Source organism: Somniosus microcephalus, chromosome 4, assembly GCF_052327205.1.
Source record: "Somniosus microcephalus isolate GS21.2 chromosome 4, FLI_Smic_1.0, whole genome shotgun sequence".
NCBI lineage: Eukaryota > Metazoa > Chordata > Chondrichthyes > Squaliformes > Somniosidae > Somniosus > Somniosus microcephalus.
In genome coordinates this window covers 81412666-81422974 of record NC_140990.1, presented here as the reverse complement: position 1 = coordinate 81422974, position 10309 = coordinate 81412666, and the positions used below count along the sequence as shown (strand labels likewise).

The window sequence follows — 10309 nt, the reverse complement described above, 5'->3', positions numbered from 1 at the left end:
CCAATGAATCGCCAGAAAACTGCAGGTTCCTTATTTAAACCTGTCGCTTATTCATACAACACACAGCCAGAGATCCGGGAACCGTGCGGCCCATCAGTGACCTCCGGGACACCGCCCTGTGGAAATCAACTCGACCCCCTGAAGTATTTCAGTCCAGGGCTGAGGTACAGTCTCCCAGCACAGTCTAGGTCTGAGGTACAGTCTCACAGAACAGTCCCGGTCTGAGGTACAGTCTCCCAGAGCAGTCCAGGTCTGAGGTACAGTCTCCCAGAACAGTCCCGGTCTGAGGTACAGTCTCCCAGAACAGTCCAGGGCTGAGGTACAGTCTCCCAGAGCAGTCCAGGTCTGAGGTACAGTCTCCCAGAACAGTCCAGGGCTGAGGTACAGTCTCCCAGAGCAGTCCAGGTCTGAGGTACAGTCTCCCAGAACAGTCCAGGGCTGAGGGACAGTCTCCCAGAGCAGTCCAGGTCTGAGGTACAGTCTCCCAGAACAGTCCAGGGCTGAGGTACAGTCTCCCAGAGCAGTCCAGGTCTGAGGTAAAGTCTCCCAGAACAGTCCAGGGCTGAGGTACAGTCTCCCAGAGCAGTCCAGGGCTGAGGTACAGTCTCCCAGAGCAGTCCAGGTCTGAGGTACAGTCTCCCAGAACAGTCCAGGGCTGAGGTACAGTCTCCCAGAGCAGTCCAGGTCTGAGGTACAGTCTCCCAGAACAGTCCAGGGCTGAGGTACAGTCTCCCAGAGCAGTCCAGGTCTGAGGTACAGTCTCCCAGAACAGTCCAGGGCTGAGGGACAGTCTCCCAGAGCAGTCCAGGTCTGAGGTACAGTCTCCCAGAACAGTCCAGGGCTGAGGTACAGTCTCCCAGAGCAGTCCAGGTCTGAGGTAAAGTCTCCCAGAACAGTCCAGGGCTGAGGTACAGTCTCCCAGAGCAGTCCAGGGCTGCAGTCTCCAGCTCTCCGTCATATAAACCATCAGCTCCAGGCAGCAGAACGATGGGAATCCTCCTTGTTTTCACCCTGTGTGTCTGTTTACCCCGAGAATAGCGATCAAACAAACCGATCTTGTGTGGATTTAATATAAAGCTGTCCGGGTCCATCCGAATTGCACACACTGACTGGGTTTTAACCCGTTGTGTTTCGGCTCTGATGGTCCATTAAACTCTCTCTGTTTAATTTCCAGGCTCCTTCAGTCAGTCAGTGGTACAGACCCCGTCAGCGGTGACCAGGGAGGAGTGTCAGTCTCTCACCATCACCTGCGTTTTCTGTGGTGGTTATTGGGATTATAATTTACAAAATGGATATTTCTTCAGACAAACCCAGACCGGGACAGAGTGGGAGCTGATCCCGAGCCGAGGGCGATTTGTTGTGAGGACTAATAAGGCAGAAATTACATTTTCTTTGGAAATTCGGGATCTGCGAGTTGAAGACAGCGCCACCAATTACTGTAAAGCTGAGTACCGGTACACAGGCCACACAGTAATGGGCCTCGGCTTCCCGCGATACAAAAACTCTCACTGCAGATTGTCACAGAAACAAGTGAAAAAGCAGAGTTAATCTGCCGTTAAACCCACAGTTCTGCCTCGCACCGTCTGCCCCACAGTGTAGTTTATAATCAAATGGGATTATGACAGTTAACACCTTGAGTTTTGGGAATGCTGAGTGTGTACGGGCGGTGACGTCTTTCCCGGGATTGGTGTCAATGATTAGCGATTGGGAATGACTGATCCCAGTTACAATTCCCGAACACCAGATGGGATCCTGTTCTGACAGCTGGAACCGGGAACCGCGGTCCTCGCGGTGTAACTAATGTCCCCTCATTTCACCAAGTCCCGGGGGATTTGATGCTGACTTGAAACACTGTGTTTACTGGGGGGAACCTCACAGTGGATGAGACCTGAGCAAATACCTGTGTACTGTTAAAATATAAATTCCCCGGGCCCGGAACCTGAATTGTGGGTTTGATCTTATTATGGCTGTAATTTGGTTTAATTTCATTGTAATTTCCTACTTTCAGTTATCTTTTTTTGACATTTTCTCCGTTTCTATGAATCGCCCATCTCCGGCCCGTGTTCCTGGACCATTTTCCTGAGAGCTCAGAATCTCACAAAGAACAGTTTGAACCGACGGGGACTGTGGAACACGGAATATTGTTTATTGATCCCTGGAATAATTGGGCAGCGCCAACTATCTGGTGATGTGTGTCCGGCAGATTGAGGTGTCGGTGGTTCTTGTACCGGGGTGACTGAGATTATATTATAAATATGTGGATGGATCCGGTTCGGTGGTGACTGTCACAGCCGGTAAGTGACTCCAAACCCCGCAGTGTTACAGACTGTCCCGGTTAATGTTCACCGTCAGTTTATTATTGTGATCAGTATCAGCTCAATCCCTTCAAAATAAAACAAAGCGGTTTTCTAAGGATGGGTGGAGTTAATTACGTTTTTCGATTGGGGAGCAGAATATGAACCGGTGGTCGGGTACGTATGTTAATCCGCAGAGAGGAGGTGTGAGACCCCCACGGAGCCGCCATTCTAGATGGGTTGACCCCATCTGGAGCATCATTGGTTTAATGGGGACTCCGTGGATTCATTAACATCCCGGACTCTCTCTCACTCTGATCCCCAGTTGGTTTCATTTGGGCGCAGATATCGACACTCCGGCCTCCGCTCTCGGTGTAAACTGTGACTGTGGGCAGGGCATAGAACATAACAACATAAGAAATAGGAGCAGGAGTAGGCCAATCGGCCCCTCGAGCCTGCTCCGCCATTCAATAAGATCATGGCTGATCTGATCCTAACCGCCAATCCACTATCCCAGAACCATCTCCTGAATCTAACAGAATTAGACACGTGAAATAGGAGCAGGATCAGGCTACACGGCCCCTGGGCCCGCTCCGCTACCCACAGGGCCATGACCGATCCGAACCTAGACTCATGTCCAATTTCCTGCCTGCTCCCCGTAACCTTTAATTCCCTTTACTTCTAGGAAACTGTCTATTTCTGTTTTAAATGTATGTAATGATGTAGCTTCTACAGCTTTTTGGGGCAGCATATTCCATGGACCTACCACCCTCCTGAGTGAAGTAGTTCCTCCTCATCTCAGTTTTGAAAGAGCAGCCCCTTATTCTAAGACTATGCCCCCTAGTTCTAGTTTCACCCATCATCGGGAACATCTTCCCCACATCCACCCGATCCAACCCCTTCACAATCTTATATGTTTCAATAAGATCGCCTCTCATTCTTCTGAACTCCAATGAGTAGAGTCCCAATCTACTCAACCTCTCTTCATATGTCCATCCCCTCATCCCCGGGATTAACCGAGTGAACCTTCTTTGTACTGACTCGAGAGCAAGTATGTCCTTTCTTAAGTATGGACACCAAAACTGTACGCAGTATTCCAGGTGCAGTCTCACCAATACCTTGTACAACTGAAGCAATACCTCCCTATTTTTATATTCTATCCCCTTAGCAATGAAAGCCAACATTCCATTGGCCTTCTTAATCACTTGCTGCACCTGCATACTAACCTTTTGTGTTTCGTGCACCAGGACCCCCAGATCCCTTTGTACTTCAGTACTTTCCAGTTTCTTGCCATTAAGATAATAACTTGCTCTACTATTTTTCCTGCCAAAGTGCATAACCTCACACTTTCCAGTATTGTATTCCATCTGCCAAATCTCTGCCCACTTACTTAGCCTGTCTATGTCCCCTTGCAGGTTTTTTATGTCCTCCTCACTCACTACTTTCCCTCCCATCTTAGTATCATCTGCAAACTTTGATATGTTACACTCGGTCCCCTCCTCCAAATCGTTAATATAGATTGTAAAGAGTTGGGGACCCAGCACTGACCCCTGCGGAACACCACTAGTTACTGATTGCCAGTCTGAGAATGAACCATTTATCCCAACTCTCTGCCTTCTGTTAGATAGCCAATCCTCTACCCATGCCAGAATATTACCCCCAATCCCGTGATTTTTTATCTTAAGCAATAATCTTTTGTGTGGCACCTTGTCAAATGCCTTTTGGAAGTCTAAATACACTACGTCCACTGGTTCCCCTTTATCCACCCTATACGTTACTTCCTCAAAGAACTCCAGCAAATTTGTCAAACATGACTTCCCCTTCATAAAACCATGCTGACTTTGTCCTATTAAATTATGATTATCCAAATGTCCTGTTACTGTCTCCTTAATAATGGACTCCAAAATTTTACCTACCACAGATGTTAGGCTAACCGGTCTATAGTTTCCAGCCTTCTGTCTACTGCCCTTTTTAAATAAGGGTGTTACATTTGCAGTTTTCCAGTCTGCCGGGACATTTGCCGAGTCCAGGGAGTTTTGGAAAATTATTACCAATGCATCCACAATCCCTACCGCCACTTCCCTCAAGACCCTAGGATGTAAGCCATCAGGTCCAGGTGATTTATCTGCCTTGAGTCCCATTATTTTACCGAGCACCACTTCCTTAGTGATTTTGATCGTGTTTAGCTCCTCCCCCCCTTTAGCCCCCTGTTTGTCCAGTGTTGGGATATTCTTAGTGTCTTCTACTGTAAAGACTGATGTAAAATATTCATTCAGTGTTTTTGCTATCTCCATATTTCCCACCATTAATTTCCCGGTCTCATCCTCTAAGGGACCAACATTTACTTTAGCCACCCTTTTTCTTTTTATATAACTATAAAAACTCTTACTATCTGTTTTTATATTTTTTGCTAATTTACTTTCATAATCTATCTTCCCTTTCTTAATCAATCGTTTTGTTATTTTTTCCTGTCTTTTAAAGTTTTCCCAATCCCCTATCCTCCCACTAGATTTGGCTACCTTATATGCCCTTGTTTTTAGTCGAATACTATCCTTAATTTCTTTACTTAGCCATGGATGGCTGTCTTTTCTTTTAAACCCTTTTCTTCTCAGTGGAATATTTTTTTTTGGAAGTTGTAAAATAACTCCTTAAATGTACACCACTGATCATGTATCGCCTTACCCTTTAACCTATTTTCCCAATCCACTCTACTCAATTCCGCTCTCATACCTTCATAGTCTCCTTTATTCAAGCTTAGCATGCTTGTTTGAGATCCAACCTTCTCACCCTCTAATTGAATATGGAATTCAACCATGTTATGGTCACTCATTCCAAGGGGATCCTTTACTAGGACATTTTTAATTAATCCCATCTCGTTACACAGGACCAGATCTAAGGTTGCTTGCCCCCTGGTCGGTTCAGCTACATACTACTCAAGAAACCCATCCCTAATACACTCAATGAACTCATCCTCAAGGCAGCCCTGCCCAATTTGATTTGTCCAATTAATATGATAGTTAAAATCCCCCATAATTATAGATGGTCCCTTATTACAAGCCTCAACTATTTCCTGATTGATACTCCATCCAACAGAGTTGCCACTGTTTGGCGGCCTATGGACTACGCCCACTAGTGTTTTTTTCCCCTTATTATTCCTTACCTCCACCCAAACTGTTTCATAATACAGATCTTTTGACCCAATATCATTTCTCTGTATTACAGTGATTCCTTCCTTTATTAACATAGCCACCCCACCTCCCCTTCCTTCCTGCCTGTCCTTCCTGATCGTTAAAAACCTGGTATGTTTAATTCCCAGACATTGTCACCCTGCAGCCATGTTTCTGTAATGGCCACAAGATCATACGCATATGTAGTTATTTGTGCCATTAACTCGTCTATTTTGTTACGAATGCTACGTGCATTCAGATAGAGAACTTTCAAAGATGTTTTGTGACACTTAGTTCCTGCTTTTGCCCTTTTTATTACTTTACCTTTTACTCCATACCTTCTGCCCCTTCCTGACACGCTCTGGTTTTTAATTTCCTCACTGCTACCTAAGTCTATGACCTTCTCTGTTGTCATTTTTATTATTTGCTCTCTAGGAACCTCCCCCCGCACTAGTTAGTTTAAAGCCCTCTCTACAGCCCTAGTTATATGATCCGCCAGGACTCTAGTCCCAGCACTGGTCAAGTGAAGCCCGTCCCAACGGAACAGCTCCCTCCTGCCCCAGTACTGGTGCCAGTGTCCCAGGAAGCAAAACCCATTTCTCCCACACCAGTCTTTGAGCCACGCATTTAACTCTCTAATTTTATTTGTCCTAGCCAAATTCGCTCGTGGCTCAGGTAATAATCCAGAGATTATTACCCTTGTGGTTCTGCTTTTTAATTTGGCCCCTAGCTGCTCAAACTCCCTCAGCAGAACCTCCTTCCTTGCCCTATCTATGTCGTTGGTACCAACATGGACCACGACAACTGGATCCTCCCCCTCCCACTCCAAGTTTCTCTCCAGCCCAGAGGAGATGTCCTTAACCCTGGCACCGGGTAGGCAACACAGCCTTCGGGTCTCTCGCTCTCATCTGCAAAGAACTCTATCTATCCCCCTAACGATACTATCCCCTACCACTACAACATTTCTTTTAACTCCCCCCACTTGAATGGCCCCCCGCTCCACGGTGCTGTGGCCAGGTTGCTCATCCTCCCTGCAGTCCTTGCTCCTGTCCCCACAGGGAGTAAGAGCCTCGAACCTGTTGGACAAGTGCAGGGGCTGCGGCTCCTCCAACACTACCTCCTGGATCCCCGTACCTGCCTCACTTCTAGTCACACCATCCTGACCCTGGCCATGGACTACATCTGCATTAATTAATCTAATTGGTGTGACTACCTCGTGATACACAGAGTCCAGGTAACTCTCCCCCTCCCTGATGTGTCTCAGTATTTGAAGCTCGGACTCCAGCTCTTCAACACGGAGGAACTCCTCGAGCAGCCAACACTTACTGCAAATGTGATCACCCTGAGCATCAATGGTGTTCACCAGCTCCCACATATTGCAGCAGCAACACATCGCCTGATCTCCCATTCTATGTAATTAATTAAATTTATTAATATTATTCTTAAATATCCTCTGCCCCGATTCTAGATGGTGAATATCACACCTTAGAAACTATAAACCAAAGAGAGTGACAGAACTCCGTCCTTGGCAGGAGATTGCAGACCGAGCCGGGCAGTGTGAATGAGCTACCGGGTGAGTGAACCCAACACTGCAGTGGCCCATCCGATACCGGCAGCGGCCCGTCCGATACCAGCAGCGGCCCGTCCGATACCTGCAGCGGCTGGTCCGACACCGGCAGCGGCCCGTCCTAGGCCCGTCCGATACCTGCAGCGACCCATCTGATCACTGCAGCGGCCCGTCCGATACCTCCAAAGGCCCGTCCTAGGCCCGTCCGATACCTGCAGCGACCCGTCTGATCACTGCAGCGGCCCGTCCGATACCGGCAGCGGCCCGTCCGATACCTGCAGCGACCCGTCCGATACCTGCAGCGGCCCGTCCGATAGCTGCAGCGGCAGAAAAACTGGGGCACAACACGGCAGGACTTCAGATACAAGAGATCCGCCGGTAGGTCTAGATGGCATTTCATTATTGGACACTCAGTGACTGAAACTAGTTACATTGTATTTGACATTTATTTCAATTGCTTTTACATAAACAATCATTTTTCTCCACGGTTCTCGTCCAAGTCGAAATGTAAAAGCTCCGAACTTTTCTATATTATTTATATTGTTATATATTTTCTAATCCGTCAAATGGGGAATTCCGGAGGAACTTCTTTACCCGGCGAGTGATCAGAATGTGGAACTCGCTGCCACAAGGAGCGGTTGATCCGAATCGCATAGGGGAATCTAGAGAAGCACATGAGGGAGAAAGGAATAGAGGGATATGTTGATAGCATGTGATGCAGTAGGGGTGGAAGGACGTTCGTGTGGAGCAGTAACACCGGCACGTACCTGTTTCGACGAACGGCCTGCTTCTGTGCTCTACATTATGTGTAATGCTGTGTAACATTTAATGTTCATGTGTGAGAGATCGAATTGCAGTAATTTATCTATTTCCCTGGTTACTGAAACAACACTGGACAGTGAGCGAGTGAGGGCGAGGTTCTGATGTCCTTATAAAGGAGAGGAGGAACACCCGAGGGAACAAGTACTGACTGGAGAAAAGTCAATTTAGAACCAGCAGGAAATCATTCACCGAAAAGGAGAGAAATATCGGACTTCACCGGCCGGGCGGGGGTGTGGAGACACCGGTCTCTGGGCCGTTCAAAGCACAATCCGACACCGGGGCAGTGAGATTTACTGCAGGGACGGGTTGCGATTGGGCTCCGGCCTTTTTCTCAGCTTTGGATTTCTTGCACTCCTGAGAAAAGACAGCAGCAGCAATCCAGACATTTCTGGAAATATTGAACAAGCGGGGGTCTATTCCCTGGAAAAGAGAAGAAAACGAGGAGACCTGATGGAGGTGATTAAACGATGAAGGGGTTCGATAGGGTGCAGGTGGGAAAACTGTTTCCATTGTGGGTGAGTCCAGGACAAGGGTTCACAAATATAAGATAGTCACTAACAGAACAAATAAATATATTGGGAAGAATTTATTCACACAGAGAGGCGTCAGAATGTGGAATTCGCTGCCACACAGAGTGGTTGGAGCAGATAGCGTTGATGCATTTCAGGGGAGCCTTGAAAAATACAGGAGGGAGAAAGGAATTGAGGGACACAGGGGTCAGGGTGGGAAGAGGAAGTTAGAGTCGGAGGAGGCTCGTGTCGAGTATAGACACCGGCACATATCATTTGGGTCGAATGGCCTGCTCCTGTTCTGCAGATTCTGTGTCATGTAAAACTCAGATAAAACTACGCCCGGAGAACACAGGCGAGAATCAGCCAATGGGCTGGAGGAATTGAAGTTGTCAGAGAGCCGGAAGAGCCAGTTCCCAGTGAGTATCAGTAAAGGCACTGCGGAAACTGCAGAGACTGAACCCAACCGACAACCGAGAGACTTTGGGACAAGTTCTCAGGCTGGCAAAACACCACAAACAGCACGAAGTGAGCGACCCAGAGGTAGAAATAAAATTAAACTAACTGTAAATAATGCAAATTAAAGTGAAATGGAGCAAATGTCGCCCCACTGAGTGAAGAAAGGAGACAAATAGAGCGAGAGACAGACAGGAGCTCCCGTGAACTGTTAAACTGCAGTAAAAAATTGACCTTTGACCCACAGATGCTCAGTGTCAGTTTGGCTCAATCGGTGCTGATGAATCACACTGCTTTCTGTGGGATCCTGCTGTGCGCAGTGATATAACACAGCCGGGTTACTCTGGGTGAAACATCACTGGAATGTGGTTGTCTCAGTGAGGAGGAGAATGGGCTATTATTTTTTTCGGGTTTGTCTTTCACCAAGAAAAAGAAAAACAGAAATGTAATAGAACTCTTAGAATCATACAGCAGAGAAGGAGGACATTCGGCCCACCTTGCCTGTGCGGTTCTTTGAAGGAGCTTTTCAATTATTTCCACTCGCCCCACTCTTTCCCCATAGCCCTGACTAATTATCCTTTTCCAATATTCACCCAATTTCCTGTTGAAAGTTACTATTGAATCTGTTCCCACCACCCTTTCAGGCAGTGCATTCCAGATCATAACGACTCGCTGTGTAAATACATTTTCCTCAGCGCCACCCGCCCCCTCCCCGCCGGTTCCTTTGCCAATGACAGTGAATAAAGTTGGCACAGTCTTCAAATGAAGCACAGCATTATCCCGAGAGGCAGAACTATTCCTGTGATTGACAAGTGTCCCCGGGTAATCAGCAGCCAAATACATAACATTTCCCCATTTTATTCCTGCAGTTTCCAGTTTCTCGGTGACCCAGACTCCGCCTCTACAATCCTCTGCTGTTGGTGACACCGTTACTTTAAGCTGCGAATATTCAGGATTCTGTCAGCACACAGTACACTGGTACCGTCAGTCCCCAGGGCAGGCCCGGAAATACCTGCTCCAGAGGCTCACTTCAGGAGAGTGGAATAAAGAAAACGCTGCCCGGGGCCGAATTTCTGCTTCTGTCGGTGGTGCGCAGAAAATCAGCCGGTTAAACATTGACGCAGCTGTGTATTACTGTGCACTGAGTCTGCGCACAGCACAGTGATACAGAGCACGGAGAGAGTTCACAAACCTGAACATGGTGGGGATTACAGACACACGGTGATACAGAGCGCGGAGAGAGTTCACAAACCTGAACATGGTGGGGATTACAGACACAGTGATACAGAGCACGGAGAGAGTTCACCAACCTGAACATGGTGGGGATTACAGACACACGGTGATACAGAGCACGGAGAGAGTTCACCAACCTGAACATGGTGGGGATTACAGACACACGGTGATACAGAGCACGGAGAGAGCCGTCCACAAACCTGAACATGGTGGGGATTACAGACACACAGTGATACAGAGCACGGAGAGAGTTCACAAACC

At 47.6% G+C, this 10309-nt stretch overlaps 1 protein-coding gene across 1 annotated transcript; it reads left to right on the top strand.

Moving 5' to 3' along the window:
• The first annotated feature begins 987 nt into the window (after positions 1-987).
• Positions 988-9980, top strand: LOC147119347 (uncharacterized). Its single transcript, XM_085984080.1, has 4 exons — positions 988-1030; positions 1175-1454; positions 2242-2294; positions 9685-9980. Exons 1-4 carry the CDS (start codon positions 988-990, stop codon positions 9978-9980), a joined length of 672 nt encoding a protein of 223 aa, XP_085840206.1.
• Positions 9981-10309: the final 329 nt, after the last annotated feature.